Source organism: Anopheles darlingi, chromosome 2 (genome assembly GCF_943734745.1).
Source record: "Anopheles darlingi chromosome 2, idAnoDarlMG_H_01, whole genome shotgun sequence".
Taxonomy (NCBI): Eukaryota; Metazoa; Arthropoda; class Insecta; order Diptera; family Culicidae; genus Anopheles; species Anopheles darlingi.
The window spans coordinates 77,526,057-77,546,056 of record NC_064874.1 but is presented as its reverse complement, the minus strand read 5'-3'; the positions used below and the strand labels follow the sequence as shown (position 1 = coordinate 77,546,056).

Here is a 20,000-nt window from a genome sequence, read left to right as displayed (position 1 = left end):
CAGCAGCGTGACTGCTGCTGAGGCGCTCTGGCTCCAGCAAACGTCAAAAGGAAAAAAGCCAAGCCACACCGGTCCACCGGTTTTAGACCGCATCCTAGGACCAGACCGTCCATCCATCTCATCCCATCCCATCCCGGAAAGAAATAAAAATAACCCCCCAAAAAAAGGTCCTTCCATCCCAGGGGGTGGACACCCGGAGATGGGACGTGCTGGGGAGCAGTACAAAGCAGGACAAATCCTTGGCTGAACGTTTGAGTGTTTTTGCTATCCACGAGAGCTGGGATGGTGGTGGTGGTGGTGAGTTTTGCATCATCTTTCCGGATCCCGTCGGGTTGACACCCTCGACATTGGCGCCCAGTTTACGATGCGCTAACCTTCCCGCACGGTTATGCTTTCCTCTCAAAAACCGCTGCTGCTCTATCTCTCTCTAACACATACACACTCTAGTACCGCTTTTACGGCCATTCGAGAGAAAAGGACGCCTTTTTGGGACTGGAATCTCATTTCTCTTTGGGCCAAAGCGCAGTCAAACCAACACCACACCTTGACCATTACCATCCTGCCATTCGTCGCGTGTGCCTTATCTGTCGCTCAATTGTTCTCCATTGTGGGACCGTCCATGGGACCGTGCACACCACACCAGACCGGACCGGGTTCCCCCCCCCCCCGCTGGGTTGAATTTCTGCCAGCTTATCCACTCCCAGCGCGACGCTAGTGATCCCGCGGGAGATTTGAGGTTATGATGGAAACGGAAGCTGGCCACCGAAAACATGCTGGCGGTGAAAGTGTGTGTGTGAGTGTGTAAATGGAAGCAAATGGAATGTTTGGGAGGGGAAGATGAAATAAAACATGTTTCTTCATTTGTGTAGCAGCACGAGCAAAGCGGAAACTCAAGACTAAAGCCCGCATCGTGATGACTTCTTAAATGAAGTTCTTAAGCGCTGAACTGACTGAAGAGATTGCGCGGCTTGGAAGGTTCATGATCGCACCGACCCCAAAACACGAACTGCTGCGAGTCATGTCGGCAGCATGAGCAGAAGACAAAAGAAATGGCAATTTCCCTGTCACCGGCCTATCGTTAACTCTCGGTGGAGAGTAAAATGAATTTTCACTCCTTGGGAGCGCAGAACGAGAACTACGCGTGGATGTCAAGTCGATGTGGCGCATGGCCTTCGCATTTCCTTATCATGTATCAATCAGCTGTCGCTACAAAATGTGGAACCGATTTGATGGAGAATGGAGGAAAAACCGATATTTCCTATCCGATATCCGTTGCTTCGTGGTGGATTGTTTTTTTTTTTAGAAAATCATTTTCACTACAACGAAAGCACCCAGCGCAGTATCGTCGAAAACCATACATTACGACGGAACGATCAATCGAGAATCGGGTTGGCAGAAAAGGGCGGGACACACGTTACTCCGCGCACTTTCCCGGCACTCCCAAACCGATGGTGGGTGTGGAAAATGTATTAAAATGAAATTGACTGTGACGACGCTTACTGTCGCCGTTATCCTTGGTCGTCGTCATCGTCGTCGTGTTCGTTGACAGGCGTTTCGAAGCTGCTCTGTGCCTTCTACCGTTCCTCATGGTACTGCTGCTAAACAACAGCGTACGGATGGGCCGATTACGGCTCAATGCATCCTTCAAATCACGCCTCAAATGCGCAGTAACTGGGATTATCTCGACGATATTTGAATATATTTAAGAGCGAGTCCCGAGCACCACCCGCGTATGTAGTGCACTCGAATTGACAAAATCAAACCAAGCGGTTTGATGGCAACGACTGATCGCTGATGCCGATTGGCATCTCGGGGCTCGTTGTCATCCTTCTTCTTTTTCAATTTCCCTTGCACCATCACAAGTGCCCTGTCAGCGCATCACCACTAAGCCATCATCAATTTCAAAGCCGCCAGATCTGGTGTGGCCTCTCGGTGGAAGGAAAGGAGAGGTGTGGGTGGGTAGAACTTTCAAAAAATATCTCGCACATTAATCGGACTTTTTACTTGTTTCATTCCGAATCGGTCGGCATGTCCTTGCGTACGCACCACACGTGCCAAGGTTGATGGTTTGGAGGGGTTAAAAGTTTTACAGCAAACATGGTGTCATGATCAAATCGCGACGACGGCAACGACGGCGACGACGACGATGATGGTGACGCTGACAAATATCGTAAAATTAGGGTTTACGGCTTGATATGCGCCATGCTCTCGTGCTGTCGTGCTTTAACCGGTTTTCTCACAAAAAAGTATTTCCGTACCCGTTCCGCTTGTGACAGTGTTGAGTGAGGGGCGCCTTAAGTTTGTGAGTTACGAGGCGGCTTCCAAATTTACTGACACTTATTCCTTATCACCCCTACCACTTTTACTGTCAACGAGCGGCCCGTTCAAAGGTTACAGCACGGCTTTGGGTTTCATTCACAGACCGACCGGTGTACAAGGGACATGCTGGTAGTTTATACGGATTAGCGATTATCTTATGCCACGGAATGAGGCTAGTTTCTGAGCAGGCATTCCAACTGTTTAGCTAAAGTGTTGCTGACTCAGGAAGAATATTTTTAGCAAAGGAAACCATCACTCCGAGCGGGCTGCTGTGATTTGCATAAAAAATATTAATCACCAATCTTTTGAGTTTATGTGTACAAATGATGCAGCATCTGGGCAGCGACTAATACTTTCTCACCGCACAACCACACGGGACAGCTGCTTTTCGTTGTAAGCACCGTGCGACAGTATGGTTGGCCGCGGATCTGCGGATCACCATTATCACCAGGTTTACGAGCAGGAATTATGCCGTTCCGGCTACTTTCACGCCATCAAAACCCGTGGCCGAAGGGCTAAGAAGGGACCAGGTCCAGTCTTATCCCGTTTTCCTCGACCATTCCACCTCCCGAAAACGGCACCAAAGATTTAATCCTTTCGAGGTATTTATTTTCATTTGCCCATTGCTGGCCCATCGGCGGGGGCATTACACGAGCATTCTCGCTTTGGTTCGTCAAACGAACCGAGAATGGCCGTTGCCATGATTATCCTAATACCTAGTTAATTATTAAAGCACCGAGCGTCAGCGGCGCGCACGTTGCTTTATCGCGGTTCCGTGACTTGGATTTCCGCCTCTTTTCTGCTCTGCCTGATTCCGTTCGGTATCGTTGGGATTCCGTCATTTCTTCGAGACGTCCCTTTTGAATTTGGTAGCCCATATCCGTTAGACGCTAGCGTAATGAAAACGCGCTTCGGAAAGCAATGGGCCAGTGCCTTTAATTTCCTTCTTTTTCTTTCCATCCGGATGCTTCCGCCATTCCACTGGGATTATCTGGAATTTTTAATGGTTTCCACCAGGACCGGCTATTACCTAGATGCTTTCGGTTTCGTAACGAAACTTTTAACATTAACGAGCAGGAATGACAAAAGCATTTAATGGCACTTCAGAAAGATTGATCCAATAAAACATACGAATTATATCGTCGTTTGATCGATGGTTCCTCATCCGCCGTGGCAGCTGCTTCTTGAAGGTGATGGTGTCCCCCCAAAAAGCTAGTTTTTGGGTTCGTTCTTTTTTTGTGTGTGTGACATGCGGAATGCCGGAACGAAAGAATCCAATTATCACCAGTTCGCTGTCGCACGCACGCACACATGCCACTCACTTATTGACATCGCGCGGTAGCGGCGGTAGCCAGCCAACCATCCCTTTCCACCGACACACCCCCTCCCCAGGGAGGGTACCAGGGTGCTGTTTGCCACGAGGCAAATGAGATGATTACGGGATAAGATAGAATCTTTAATCATTCACCAGCCTGTCACGGAGGGATGCCTTTTTTTCCTCTCTTACTTTTTTGCCTTTTTTGCCGCCCCATTCCCAGCGCGTCTATTCCCTGGAACGCCATCGTCTATTCTGCGGTTGTTTGAATAAAGCAGGATCCGTGGTGCTGAAGGGAGGCTAAGCCCTCGTGCTCGTGATGCACCTTGACAAGGATGAAGGAATTTTCTCCAACGCTGGGCATTGGGATTTGTGGTGCTTGAGCATCGGGGATAAGCATTGTTCCTTTCACTCTCTCCAACACTGTTTATCTACTTCCCTCTCCCTCTCTTCGCATCGTGATAGACGGGGAAAACATTGTCACCATTGTTGAAGCGGTACCGGGACGGGCGAGAAATCGAAGTTCCTGGAACGCGTCGCTAGCGCCCAACCAACGGCACGCTCGTGCGCCTGCCTGCGAGATTCGATAGCAGGATGGTGTGTCCTCAATTGATGGTTTCCCGTACCTCGATGGCGGGATACGTCTTCCCTTTATCGCCGTAAGACAGATTTTGCTGGCAGGCCCCCCGGCCACCACCAGCACGGCACCGACTGGTGACACATTCTTAGGATGTTTATTCCCAAGCACTGAACGTACCGGCGCGTATCTGCGCGCGTGCTGCGGTCTCGTGGTTGTGGCCCACGGCAAACAATGTCTAGTGGGTGATAATGATGGCAACGCCAGGCCACGCCACGCCATGAGGCAAGCCGACTGACGAGTTCCGAATAAATTGCCGAAGGTGCCAAATGGGAGGTTAACATATTTTCCTATCAAACCATCATCATCATCATCATCATCATCATCAACAACAGAGACGCTACCTTCTCTGGCTAAGGAGAAGATGTTTGAAGGATTCGTGTGATGACGACGTCGAGGATGAGGACAACGACAACGACGTTTTACCGATTACCGGCGGTTGTCTGATGATTGAATTCACCAAACATTACCGTCACCGTTTTGCGGGAGAAGGAACTCTTGTGGCTTTCTATTTATTCCCCTTCCCGAACCGCACAAGGATTCGGTTCAACACAATAGGTTGGGATAGGCATGCTGGCAGGTTACTCATGCCATCCTTAGATGGCGAGCATCCGCAGTACGCGAACAGCGCCCTGACAAGCACAACCACTCATATCCATCATTTTGATTTATTTTAATCTTTCGCGGCTGATGGTTCGTCGGTTGTCCTCTGTGCTCTGGTCCCGGGTATCTTGTCCCACTACTGTCAAGACGTCAACGAACCTGGGCAGCAGCTTCAAGCTCTGACTTCTCGCTTCCGATTAAAGCAGTTGATCGAGATGATTACTTCTTTGTGGAGCGTGCGCGTTAAAGCTCCGATCGAGCGCTGTTCGGCGTTAGAAAAGGGTAAATTGGATTTACCCTCAACGTTGATCTGACAATCAAGTGAACACGAGACGGGAATCCAATAAACGAAATCCATAAAACCCATCAACGATCATGGGGAACCTTGCCCAAGTCCGTGCCAAGTCGATGCTCATCGTCATCGCTCCCATCCCGGATATGGTAGCCAGGATTATGATTCATTTGGAATTATTCATGAAAACAAGAATTCGATTCAATTTACCGACCGTGTACTCGTGCTGCATTTGTTTTGTATGTAAATGGAATCTATTCGCTGGAAAAGCAAATGAATGGTGAAACTGATTGCAGTTCGGCTGTTGCAACGGTGTGATAAGGGGAGAGCTTGATGACCATGAAAGTGCTTCCGCTCCCGCTCTCGCTGGTCATCTGGATTCATTTTTCGTTTTTCGGAAACGCGTATCGCGGTTCGTTCGCATTTTCCTAACCATTTGCCACTAGATGGGATATGGTGGCTGTTGATTTGGTTTGCTTTTCCATTAGCACCGTCGATTGTGGTTTGACACGCGTGTGACACACGTGCCCAGAATGGGCGCCCCTCGATGGTGCATTCCGCTATCATGCGAATGCCATCATCGTGCATCGGCGCGCGAAAATTCGCGTCGCAATTCCCGAAAACCTGATAATTTATGCTCCAGGAAACGCAACCAACGTTACCGTTGTTGGCGTTGTGCGAGTGGAAACAAATATCATTTACATAATTACACATACACAAATAGTGCCGCTCTGGACCGGTATCGATGGCATTACAGTGCACATACCGAGAAAAACTGATACCACACGACCTATTGATGTCTGCACTCGACTCGACTCGACTGGGGACGAATGATGAAAATATTTGTCAAACGTGCCCGGGCAAAGGCAAGCAGTAGCCCTTCTCGTTCATTACTGCAGCCAGCGTGCCGGGTTCGCGGAAGCCGCGCGATTCGCGGATTCATGTTGGTGACGAGAGGTGTAGGAATAAATGGATTAACTCCGTTGGATGGGTGTCTCGTAAAATTGGAATACCTAACGACACTGTTCATTAGCTAGTGGCACTGGCTTTTCCTTGCCGGTTTGTCATTACAGTTAGTAGCTTGAGCTAGAGCTCGAGCTCATCAGACAAATTAGTCCCTCATTCGAGCGCTTCTTCGGCCAGCAGAAATGTAATTTATTCAATCGGTCAGACGAAACCGATTCGACCTTGTCGCTGGCGTGTTTCGTTTCGCTATTTGGCTAAGTGACGAAAGACGCTTTTAGATGATGAAGGAGTTGATGGTGGTTAGTGTCGGATGATTGAACTTGAATGGGCCACGATAACGTGTGGCCGCGAGAGGCACTTACTTACGTGATGGATTCGGTTAACCGGTTTTTAAATTGTCCGATTATCCTGATTCATGTCGTTCTAACTGTAGTAATTATTTCTAAAGACTCTTTTGACAGCTTAGTAATATTCAATCATTTATTTGTGTTTGCGTGTTTAGTCTATGCCATAAAATTCGAAATATGCTACGGTATATTACGGTCAACTAACGGTAGTGACGTCAATGAAACTAATTTTCGATAAAACTGCATTTCAAAATATATTATTCCTTTCTTCTTCCAATACACCTTCCAAAAGAATTGACAATTTTTGAATATATTGACTAAGTTTGCCAGAAAATATTAAAATAACACAGAAACCTGATGACTATTCCTCGTTGCATAAATTTACCTTATGTCTAAGTACGTTGGCACTTAAGCATCGGAAGGAAATGGAGTTTTCAATCCCCACCATACAAAGGCAAAGATTCATATAATTATAATTACCAACGCTACATGTTTCACGGCGAACCGCCGATCTTGCATACATTTTGAAATTAATCTAAGCCGTTTCACAACAAACCATTTCCATCAAACTCTCGAGAGTTGAAGTAGAAGTATCTGACACACTTACACCTGCTCCCGTAAACGCATCAAACGACGAAACACTTTCGCCAATTTGCTGCTGCTGCTGCTGCTAATGCTGCGCATTCATCGCTACTACGCTCTTCTCTGCCAAACCGAATGCATCCATTCGCGGAACACGGTGCCCTTTGTTTGTTTTCCTCAAAGTGGAAGGTGAGGTTGGTCCCTGCCGGTAGCGAACAAAATGTATGCTGATTTTATTACCGCAAACAACAAGCACAACTTCAAATGCAAGCACCGATTACGAGCGCGAGCGTTACCGCGTACCGCGACCGCGTATCGTAACCGCATACCGGATTCCAAATGTGGGGTTCAACCGTTGCGTTCCGATCGCATCACCGTAACTCATCAGGGCATTTTCGTAAGACCATCTTGCGAGTCTTACGGGAAGTGCGGTATGGCACATACACATCGCACGCGATTGTTATACCCCCGCCCCCCAAACCACCACCAACTTGACACCAATGCACCAAACGGGAACCAATAATCCCCAACAGTCACATACCGTACGTACCGCGTACTGGCGAATCGCGGAACGAACGCCACGGTACGGGCGCGGTCACAGGGATCCATCCCGAATTTACCATCCCTACGGACCGCTCTACGCGCGCCCAGTTTGCTGACACATTTCGGTTGATTTCCGTGGCGTGCGTGGTTCCCGCTTGGCGCACCGCGCATCACGCTGGCAGATGTTTTGTAGTGTAATCCGTTAAGTTCCGTTTCCGGAACCGGGAAGGCTAGGAAGGGTAGCGTAGTAGCGGTTGGGGCCGTGAGATGATTGAATCCCCCTTCCATTTCCCTCGCTCGTATCTTGGTTTTCGGATGTGGGCTTTTGCGCAACAGCCACCCGAACAGCTCCTGAGCTCCCCGAAAAAGGGGGACGCACGAAAGGATTAAATTTGGTCTCCCTCGAGTCAAGCCGGGGAGTCGAGGGAACTTGCTCGAGCCCGCTCAACGGTGCAGGCGCGGTGGTTTTGCAATGTAGCGCGGTGTTGGTTCACGGTGAGGGAACAGGATTTTATGAGGAATATGCTCACGCTCACGAATCCTGCGAATGGTGCCACCAGCTGTCGCTCGACATCAATCGTCGGTGTGATGAGACGGTAGAAGGGCAGCAGGACAACCCAACCGACCGCAAGCAAAAGCACTAGAACGTCAGGGACATAGTTTTACAGGATCAATCAAGTCTTTAGCCCCATGGAAAGCTCTTGCTGGCGATGGATTTGCTACAATTTAACGTGAAATGAATTGAAGAATCGAGGAATTGAGCGCCGGTATTTTAAAGTGGTCGAATAGCAAAGGGCCAGAGGGAGAAACATTCGATTCATGTTATGCCCTGCAGTGGTCATTGTTTCAATTACACTCGCCCGAAAAGAGCGAAAAGAGAAATAACCGGGATTGAAAAATTCCATAAATTGAATACATTCCAAACCCCGGTACTGGCGACGCCAACGTGAAGGGAGAAAATAAAAACGAGGAACCGGAATGTTTGATATCGGCAAACCAGCACCAGACAAAGCTTGGTGTCCAGCTTTAAATACCCTTTAATTGATTTTATCTATTTAATTTATGCTGCAGGCAGGCAGGCAGGCAGGCTTCCGTGGCACTAACGGTCGCTAGGTCGGTCAGCAGCATATCCGTGCCGGGCCGTTGCTGTGGCTATCAGCCGTGCTGCTGACATTCCTTGGCATCAGCAGTCTGGTACGCGGTTCACCGAGCAGACGCCACTTATCGTGCCACTGATGGCCTCTAGTTGACGTGGGGCCCCAACCCAGGAGCTTCAAAAGGGTACTTTAACTTATTTATTTATGCATCGTGATGGTTGTGTGGCATCTCTTCAAAGCAGCGCGCCTGCATCATCACGGTCAGCATCAAAGGCCGCGCGCACTGTGCGTGTAAACATGATGCCTGCGACCGTTGGGGACCGATTTGAGCCATGCTGGTGCATTGAATCCACAAAAGCAGCACGTGTCATCCGGACATCCGGTTCCACTGCGACACACACACACACACACACACGCACGCATACGCAGGTCATCGCTGGGCTTGGGAAGGAAAACGAATCGATATAATTAATTTACCCAACCGACACTACGGTTTCGGTTAGCCAGTTGAGGTCTTCCTTCTGTTGCCGGTTAATGGAGTGCTTCCGGCCTCGGTGGCCATTGGGTGGAGAGAAGGGATGGTAGGGTTTCATTGTCGATAGTCTGGACCGGGATGAACAATTAGTCAGCAACCGGTCCGAAACCAGACACACGGGCCAGAGCAACGACCACCCGAGAGAACCGCATCCATTGGCCATCAATTTTCGATCAACAATGTATGCAATGGACGAATCCCCGAAGCAAAACCAAAACAACCAAACAACAGCCAACCGAGCCACCCTCCCCGACCGGTGGTCAAACGATGCGTTAATCACTCTTGCTCACCGTGTACGTGTGTGTCCGTTTGTGTGTTTGGTTGCCCAATTGCTGTTTGTTTCAATAATGTTTTCATACAAGAAAAAGCATAAAGAATCCTCTGTTCACCGCACTCAAATAATTTTGCGCTTTTCCGGTTGTTCCTTTTCCCCTTTTTATTTCCAGCATCCCGAACATCCCGGTACGGCCACTGGCATTCGCAACGCATCGTCGGTTAGCCGCAAATGATTAACGAGCCACAATATTGAAATCACCTGTCAGTGCCGCTCATAAATAATTCCTACCCTGAATCAACTGGCTTATTCGAGAGGGAGATAGAGAGAGAGTGAGAGAAAGTGAGACAGAGGAAGAGAGAGTGAGCGAACAAGGGATTGCCATTTTTTTGCCCTTGGCTACTGCGGCAGCTATGTCCGCCATCCCCAGGAGGTGGGACACATAGCATACGTCATCGCTCCTGTCCTGCAAACGGTGTGCGTGCTGGGCCATGCACGAGCCAGAAGTGAGGTTATGTTGAGAGGATCGCCAACCGAGGCGAGCGGACCGTGATCTTCGATGTTCCCGTCGGTGGCGGCGGTGCTGCTGCTTCAGCTGCTGCTACTGCTGGTAGCCCACGTGCCCACGTACGAGTGTGGCGAGCTGCGGCGGCCGGAACACTCGCAGGACTCGCAGGAAGATCTGTTCCAGGAACCGGCCCTTTCCGCCTCCTCGCAACCGTGCGGGAGTACGACGCCACTGACCGCACCGCATGGTGTACTGCAAACGCCCAACTTTCCCGAGCGCTTCACCGTACCGATCAGCTGCACCTGGATCATCGACGCATCGGCGATCGTCGGTGGTAACGTTTCGATCGTGGTGTACCTCACGCAACAGTACGTCCTCGGCGGTCTGCGGTTTACCGAGTACATGTACTACGGTGACGACTACAAGGTACCGAGCATGACCGTGTACGAGCTGAGCGAGGACGATGTGACGCGCGTACCGTGGATACGGTTCCAGAGCCCGTACCTGGAGGTACGGTTCACGATGGACAACTTGTACGGGACGCACTTGCGCGCTCTCGACCGGTTGCTGGATGTCTATGGGTTCAACATAACGTACGAGGTCGACACGGTCAAGCAGCAGACGTGCAATGCGCTCCACTGTCGCTTTCTGGGCAACTGTTACGCCAAGCATGATTTCTCGTGAGTATTATACGCCATGTTGCTGGTATTGGACCTACTGTAGCGTCTCGATTTAAAGTAGAGCGTTGTAGACATGAGTTCAAATTTTTCATTTAATTTGTCTTTAGTTCTTCAACTGACATTTTAAATTTAACTGCATTTTTCACATTTGAAACAGATTATCGCGGGTTTTTAACATGACATAAATAATTTCACAAGAAAAGCACAAAACCACGGGGATTCTAGTAATCCACCGACATGTTGTAATTTAGGGATAAGGCGATGAAAATACCTTAATGAAATTACGGTTCCGCATCTGCACCGTCACTTTGCCCTTGTCCGGCTGTGAAACACGATGCCGCATTGCTGGCTGGGTGACATTTAAAAGAGCCAAAGTCTAAAGGGCAAAGTCTAAAAGCATTGTTACCAGATGCCTGAATTAATCAATTCCGTGGCCTCTTCATTTATCTCAATATGCTCACCCACTTCATTCTTCAAAACCATTACCACCACGGCGCGTGACTCGCTCATCAAAGCCAAGACACCTTTACCAGGGCACGTGTTCCGCTTTCTAGCGCACTCCTACTTCTGTGACTGCTTCTGCTAGACTTTGAAGGAGGACTTATTGGCGTAATGGGCAGCGTCTTCGGTACGCTGCGTTAATGATAAGACAGTTAGTTATCTTTCACTGGATCCCCGCTGTTTCCGGCAATGCCTGCTACAATGGTGCTTGGTTTATATTAGAATGCGGCAGCTGTACCAGCACCGCATCGCACGGGCAGGAACAAACAGAAACTCTCGTCGATTACCCGTAAAGTTGACTTACGGTCGAGCGAAACTCACCTGGGTTGATGAACGGTCACTGCTCCGTAGCGGCAATTAGAGAAACGTTTAATTCCGAGCGTACCACAGAGTGATGCTATTCCACTACTTCTAGCACCAGATGGCCACTAGTTCTGAGATGTGTTGGTGGGGCAAAGAAACCGAATCCATTGGCTTGTGGACCTAATGATGGGAACCTGCAGCAGCAGAAGCTGTCACAGAGAATGAGTTGTGTTGTGCCAGGCAGAAGTGCCAACAGTGCGCAGAAGGTGAGTCTCGGTTTCCAGTTGTCATTTGGCAGGTGGACTTAGATACGCACCTTTGCCAGGTACTATCTGTACTCCGTCCGTGACAACCGTCAGTTGATTCAACTGTAGACGATGTGAAGACACTCTCACTTTTCCAGCATCGGTATTCCGCTCTAGAACACCTTCACCGAACGAACGATGTTGCAGTTTGGTTTACGGAGCCAAAAGCCTAATTACGACAGGCGGACGTACAATCGTTTTGCGACACTTAGAAACACCAAACCCTTTACCGGGAGCGAGTGTGATATTGCGGCTGTTGATGTACGTTTGAAGAGAAGCGAAACGAACAAACAAACATTAGCATTAACACCTCAACCTGCCCCGATTGGAACGTGGCAGTCACAAGGTTGGCATTCGTTAGGAACACTTGTTCGATTGCTTTTTGCAGCGAAGACATGGATGCACTCGACGAATGCAGTCACGATGTGCACAACTGCTGCTGCTGCTGCTGCTGCTGCTGCTGCAGTTGCTGTGGATGGTTTTCTGATCGGTCACGGTTCCTCACGACCGAATTCTGGGAATCGCGCCACGGCATCCGCAAGCATTTGATCCGCACCTTCACCGCATTCTACATCCGCATATTTTCATTTCCTGGCCAGCGACGGGGGTTGAATGGTTTGGCGAGCAAACCTTTTGCTTTCTTCTTTTGCATCGAAAAGTGGTAGCAAAAAACCAACGTTAAGGACGTTCTTCGTTCACCAACGTCATACCGCAAGCCCGGTAAGGACGCGTGATGCTGGAACAGGAACAGAAGCCGAAACCGGAGAGTTATGCGACGAGCAAAACCAAATATGTCACCAGGAAAGGGAAAATATGTGCTGCTGGTTGAGGTTGCAGCGCACCAGCCATTCCTTGCTACGGCAGGAGTATAAGGTGTAGAAGAAGAAGTAGATGGAGAAGGATTTGCATTCACCGTACGCACCCGTACGTCACGCGACGGGAGCTGGTTTGGTAAATATTTTAACGCGAACTGGCGTGCGAGCGCGCCAGCACCGGAGAAAGAATGCCAACCAACAACTCGGTGATGGTGTACTGGAAACGGGGGAGTGTCAACATTTATGTTACAGCAATGTTGTCAGAATGTTATGTGGCGTTTATTTTTGCCCAGCACGGAGAGTGGGGTAGCCTTTTTGGTGGCGACTGATTTGTCGCGCTGAAAGTGTGTGTGTTTTTGTATCTGTGCTAGTGGAGTGGCTTCAGTGACGAGGGATGTTGGTGTTTCGTGAGAGTTCGCAACTGACGCATTTGACGGAAAGTCGTATAACTGCTTCATGCTCCAAATAAAGATGTGAAGAAATTAATGATGGTGCGGAATAATATTAAACGTTTTGGAAGACTGTTTACCTAATCCATCACTCTACGCTGTACATTGAACATAATTGTTCAATTGTGGAAACTGTCGCTTATTTCAAGAAATATTGAGGACATTCGGCGCCTTCCAACAAGACTATTTTCTGTTGGGCTATATGAAGAGTAATGTGTATGTCAGCAAATCGAATACTATTTAGAACTTAAAGTTAAAATCAGAACGGAAATTGCTGCGAGTACGCCCGAAATGTTGTCAAATACAATGCAAAATGTGTAAGAAAGGAGCTTTTTGTTTGGTTGAAGGTTTCCCGGCCTACAAATGTAAAAAAACAACAATCCTGTACAGCTATTGACTCAGTGATTCTAATGCAGTAGTAATTATCATTTTATGGAACAACCAAGGAACTAAGGTATAGATATGCAAACAACAGCAAACAGTGGAAAAATTCAAGAAAAACCATGCTTAAAACGGCCCTCACGCCAGCTCACCTTGAGTTTGTTATTTTTAAGCTACTAAATATCCTGTAAGGCGCTGGATTTAACGCAAGGCCCTTGTCTCTTACCAACACAGCACCAAGCACCATACGATAAGAATTTCATCTCGACCCCTCCAAACACCTGGGACCCACCGGATTGATCCGCCGGCCCGTGCTATGGTTCCATTGTCCACTGGCCAACGATCTGACCCCACCAGATCCTAACCTTTTGCACTTTTCCATCATCACTCGCATAGCCTGGGGAAGGGTTTTTTTTTCATTTTTGCATAATCTCCCGTACACTTTCCAGCTCTACTGGTACTACTGCTATCCACTCTTCTCGCGCCATCACAAAACCGTCACCGTTCCACAGTCACAGCTGTGCTCTGCGGCGATTACGCTGCAGCGATAGTTCATTGCGGAACGCAAACCGTCCTGAGGATGGACGGGATTTTTCCCGCTTTTCTTCTTCAATTAAAACTGACTCCCGGGAGCGCTTCTGCCAGATCCCCGCTCCTGCCTACCGGTGCTTGGTGGCCATATTTTACCCACGAACCACAAATGAGTTGGCAGCTGTCGCTGTGCGCCGGCATTACAAGCCTACCAGCCTACCGTAATGGGTGGCCTTGGCCTTTACGTCGTTGCCGTGGCGAACGGCCAACCAAACCAAGGTGACATTTTTCGTCCGGTTGTGCGAAAATACAAAATGAAATCCGTTTTCCACAATTAAACCCAACCGAATGGCGGGCGGTGACATGACGCAGGAGGCGCTAGTGAAGGGATTCGGCGAGCGAATGGATTCATTTCTTGGGTATTTTCTGTTGCTCCGTTTGCTGTCGCTGTACATCTTGCAATTTAGATTGGACACATGGTGCACTGCCCGTTATGACGTTGAGCTCAGCGTTTGCAGCATCATTTTCCAGCGAGTGACTTTTCGTTTTGAGACATTTTCCGGCCTTGCCCGTCGGATTTGTGACTAACTGGATGCATCTGGGCACAGTAGGATGTTGCAAAACCGAAAGAACTTGCCAAGTGGTTTGGGTTTTATTTTTTGAGGCATGTGTTCGTTAGGCACTGATGACTTCCTGCCAAATAAGGTGCTGACAGCGATTCCGGAACTAGAACCGCTGAATTATGTAAGACGCTTGCAAGTCCTCATAACTCCACCATGGCCATGATTCAAAGTCAAGCAGCGTTCAGGTTGAGGTTGTTGCATTGAATAAGTTATAATTACCAGCGTATTGCACTGCTCTGTGCCTCAAAAACCCCTCCCTTGCACTTCCGCCCAAGACTGATGTGTAACGGAAACGATGTTTCTTTGCATTAAATATGAAAATTTACTTTCGCCGAAATCGAGATGCGCTCGAGTAAACCCGAACGGCCCAGCGACAGCCAGAGTCTCGGTTGAAACTATTTCCTTGTCAGAGCAATAGAATCGCTTCTCTTGTACCATCACCGCTCCATCAGTTACCGCACAACGGGCCCCGGAAGGAAAGTCAACGGGAACGTTGGGATCGGCCGGGGGAGCGGATGTGCCCACCCTTGGCCGGATTTAGGGTGCTTTCTTCTCCTTCCCTCCAAACGGACACACGCTCTGCACCGGAAACTATCCGACGGAATCGGCCGGAAAGGGATTATCTTTCCTGCCGCAAAAGCCTGGCTTCGCGGTAGGAACCCCTCCCCAGGACTGAAGGATGGTGCGGGAGGGAAGGTGGCGTTCTAAAACCCAAAAAAGGCCTTCTTCTCACCCTTGCCCATTCCCTTCGCATTGCCAACCGGATCACTTATTCATGGAGAAGCAGCAGCAGCAGAAACAACAGCAACCCACGCCAATAGTTTTGATGTAGCCTTGGACGCCATGCCCATTTGGGGGCGAACTGAGTTGTTGTTGTTGTTGTTGTTGTTGTCGGGTGAATGCAAATCCTTTTGGACGCTTCCGCCTGCCTCGACTGCCTGCCGCTTCCGGTGCTTCGCTGCGGTTCGTGAAGAACATTCGAACGACTTCCGGAACTTCCTCTCCTCTAGCCACAGCCCAACCCACTTTCACTGGTTGTAATGGGATTGATGGGCTCGTTCACTTGGACTGGCAGGACTTGAAACTATGTGCAAACTAGTTGTAGAGATTCGGATACGAGTAAAACGAGCTGTCCCGTTATCATGACCGGATAACTCAAGAAATGTTTGGTTTGGCTCGGGTGTGCGTGTGTGTGGTTTGTCTTTGAAGTTTAGTTGGAGTCATTTCACACCCCTCACGCAATCTAGTGCTCGAATAATTCGAATACGCTAGTAAATGCAACTAGTAGAATCATCTTGCGGAGGGCCACGCTCTTATGCTAATGCTGCAAACAATGCTACAAATAACGGATAATTGTTTGCGCTCACTTCATCCGCGCTCATAGAGGAAACTAATTCACTCAAGAAATCTGTCGAGAAGCTGCGACTGTATACAACGTATATAGTACCGGTGCTCACATACGCCTCTGAGACTTGGACACTGTCCAGAACGGACGAAGCCCTCGTATCCGCGTTCGAGAGGGGAGTTCTCAGAAGGATGTGGCATCTTCTGTGGTAGGCCAAGACCGCTCGTCGGTTGTAGCGCCGGATAAGTAAGTAAGTAAGCATAGCGATAATCGAAATTCAATTACCCCTTTAACCGTTATGGTAATGTGTTCGGGAAGACCATTTATGGACTTTTTTTTGCAAACTTTTACCAGACATACGCGAACGATTCTAATCGGAGTTCGTCTAATCGTCGCGATAACACTCTCCCGTAACGAGCTCATCGGCCAAATCTTCGATCTTTTGCACACTTTGCCCAAACCGAAGGAACGTGTCTAATTTGATTTCCCATTCATCGCGTGGCCATCGAGGGAGCCAATCGAGGGGGGAGTTAAATCGATTAGGCAAATAATGGGTATTCACCGCGACTGTTTGCCTTACAAACATTCAGAATCCGGCAAAGTGCAAACACAGACACACACATACACACATCCATATAACTCGTTCACCATGCACGAAGACAAACTCCACTTGTGTGTGCGCTGAGGCCAATACGTGAATGCCGAGCATAATGGAGCATATGAGCTCTCATTCGTTCCAGCCAAACGTAATCGAGAACTTGCGCTGCGCGCTTAATCGTCGCAAACAGTTCGATCGAAGAATCGTTTAGCAGGTCTTTGGTAAACATTATAAACCGTCTCCACAACGTGCCATCTCTGCCACGAGCACGTTGTGCGGTGAAAGCACGGCCAAACGGGACCGATTATTGAGCAACATGAAACACAGTGCAGCAACCAGGGTCTGTGCAATTGCTTGCATGCAAACATTTCCGAGAAAGCTTCCCCCTAGGTTTGAATCCGGTTTCGTTCGCCCGGACAAAGCGGACCACGGTATTTCCTAGAATTCCTTCCATCAACCACACTCCCCCGATCGTACTTCAAATGGCGTTATGCAGCGCATTAGATTACATTCTTTATCTTACTCGCTCTCTCTCCATCTCTCTCTCTCTCCACTGCCGGTGGTTCGCAGTCGAGACGAGAAGGACCCTGGGTTCTGCCTTCCAGCCCGCCAGCATAATCGCTTGGAATGCATTTTCCTTCCCGGGAACGGTCGGCAAAACGCCAATCATTTTGCCACCTGCCCACTGCCCCCGCCAGTCCCCCGATCGGCAGACGCATCGGAACGCATTTGTCAACAGCAGGCCATACGATGCCCGATGCTTGACTTCAACGGGTTGTTTAACGGTCAATTTACCGAGACGGGTGGCCCGGGCTTGCCAAAGGAAAACCGGCTCACGGGAAGTCACGGACCAGAGCGGTTCGTTAGCGTGTTTGCCGGAATCCCGCCGGTGGTCGGAGAAGCGCTCAAAGGAAATGATGGTGTCCTACTGAGGCAGGTAAACAGGAGAGCGGCCTGGAATGCCTGTCATCGGGCTAAAAGGTACCAGCAAGCGGGATTCGCCTTTCGATTCACGTTGGAGAATGGATTTTCCTGGTTTTATTTTTTCCACCCTCTCTTTTCGCTTCCGTGTCATCCCCTTTTACCTGGCCTGACAAGCGCTTGGAGCTGACGGCGGGACTGCCCGGTGCACTCTGGTGCGCCGACCAGGATAATGATGAAGACGATCGGTTGAGCTGCCCTCCATCGTTGGCACCAACAGAGGCGCGGCTGTTTTGCAAATAACGGGTAGCGTCAGTGCAGGTCAAAGGGATAAATCACTCGTGTCCAGGGGAAAATGGGTTCCATGCGATGCCGATACACCGGCCAGCATCATCGTTTGGAGTTCGCTTCACGACGATTTTTTCCCGTTCTTTTTGTTTTAGAAATTTCCACTCGTTCTCTAACTCTGTTTTGTCCCCCCGCCTTCGGGAACGTGACAACTGCTAAACGAGCGTTTTACACCGTTCGCGGTGTGGTCGTTGCGTTGGATGTTACTGACCATCGGTCAGCTCCTGGCCATTGTTGGTAAGCACGATGGGATAGGCAGCATCAGCAGCCTCCATAGGAAATCCTAGGTAGACTAGGTGTTACGGTGTATGCCATGGAATGCCATGCTATCACCTTGCGCGGTGCGTTCCAACCAAGGAACGCCAAAGTAATGAAGGACGCACGGCATTGTCATTCGAGCCGCTAATGAAACAGTTCATGGCACGTAGTTCGCGCGTCTCATAACGTGCTTTGCAGCATACTAGAGGCGCATGATTGTTACAGTATTAATATTATCTCCTCTGATAACATTCTGTAAAGTAGTTAAGGGACTTCGAAGCGAATGTTCTTGGTTTTACAATTTAGTATGCTCAAATAATTATGTATAAAAATGTTGAAATGCAATCCAAAATACTAATAACAAAAAAGACAGAACCAATCTTCTCCTCAAACGATGCTACATTAATGCAAACGTGCAGTGCACATATTGTCACGGAATTCACTGCATTACATTTCTTGTTTCTTTGTGTTCGCGACGATAAATCGGTTTCATTTGGCCCTGCTCCTTGACACCTTCGTTCATAACCCAACGATCAGCCGCATCGCCAATCGTCCACCGAGGAATTGTCACAGAAAGAGAGAAGGAGAGAGAGAGAGCAAAGGCATATATTTCTTTTGAGCATCGTGTTGTTTTTATTGCCGATTACCTTCGGTACGTGCGCGCACGAATACGGCCAGTCATCAAGCGGCACCGAGACAGCGAAGCACCCCCCACACACCCTGATCACCCCTGCCTGGAGGCTTCTTTCATTCACTTTGGTTTTTTTCTCTTTATCGAACCAGGACGATAGCCGGCCAAGCGTTTAATGGTGGTACCGGCCTGCAACACCATTACCCGCGTCCTTCGGCCTCGTGTTAAGGCGGCCCGTGAATTAACGTGACACATCAGGCAGGACACGTCGGACGCGCGACCTGGATGAATGTGCCAGGGCGAGTTAAAGTAATTTATAAACTCCACCGGTACTGGCCAGGTCCGTGGAGTGGGAACGGAGCGGTGATCAGCTTCGGTGACCACACGCCATTATGGACACGTGATGCGGACGCGAACTCGGCGTGGGCGCACGCTCTCGGGCTGACCGGTGACGTACGAGTGTCGGTGCAATGATTCGTTAATAAATTATGAGCTTCCGGTATTGTTTTTGCTCCCCCCAACAACACGTCTACCGTTGGTCCTTTTTGCTCCGTTCGTTCCACGTTCCTGGCACTCCATCCCGACCCCTCGCGCCTCACGCTGACTGTGACTAATGGATGGCCAAGTGCTATGGGCCGGAAAGTGAGGCATTCTACGGTGGGTGGTTGGCCGGAGTAAACGGGCGGAGGGAATCGGAACGATGCGTTCCCGAGGATCTCATCCGTCCCTGTGTGTGTGTGTGTTTTTTTTTTTGAAGACTCAAGAGGGTCATTTGCGGCGAGCTGTTGATTATTATCATGATCCGCTCGGCCATTTTGTTTTTTTTTATATATATGGTTTCTTCTTTTTCCGCTCCCGTGTGTGGCATCCGTCCTACTCGCTTGACGCATCATGCAGTTGCGACGTGTCACTTTGGGCGGCACTTCTCTTGATTACGGGCAATGGACATGTTTTGTTTGCTTTCCGGGGTGCCTGTGAAGAGGTATGAGGGTGGTGGTAGTCATCGAGACCACAAAAAGTGGCCATTTAATGTTCGATCCAGACGACCGCACTTTTCACAATCGACGGTGGGGGAGGGGGTGGCCGTACCAAACACTGAACATCGATGGTGGGTCGCGATGAGTGCACTTGAATGGTGATTTCAATCGTCGCAACGCTCATCGCACGCAGTGTTTATGTGGAGAGCAATTATGGTTGACAAATCAAAACCAGCACCTCGCAGTCGGTGAAGAGGTGATCGAGATTATTAGCCGCATTTGTTAGATCATTTTAGTTGTTTAACTGCTTTTCATT

The 20,000-nt window shown here is 49.2% G+C and overlaps 2 protein-coding genes across 2 annotated transcripts in view; one reads left to right on the top strand and one right to left on the bottom strand.

Moving 5' to 3' along the window:
- LOC125959544 (uncharacterized) overlaps positions 1 to 20,000 on the top strand; it is a 111,803-nt gene that overhangs the window by 28,855 nt on the left and 62,948 nt on the right. The window contains exon 2 of the mRNA XM_049692369.1: positions 9,683 to 10,698. Within this exon, the coding sequence (XP_049548326.1) occupies positions 10,070 to 10,698 (629 nt within the window). The 5' untranslated portion in view covers positions 9,683 to 10,069. The remainder of the gene's footprint in view (positions 1 to 9,682; positions 10,699 to 20,000) is intronic.
- Positions 8,921 to 20,000, bottom strand: part of LOC125948074 (trifunctional purine biosynthetic protein adenosine-3) — a 161,732-nt gene continuing 150,652 nt past the window's right edge. Inside the window, exon 7 of the mRNA XM_049673752.1 lies at positions 8,921 to 8,930. The gene's annotated coding sequence lies outside the window, so the exon portion shown is untranslated. The remainder of the gene's footprint in view (positions 8,931 to 20,000) is intronic.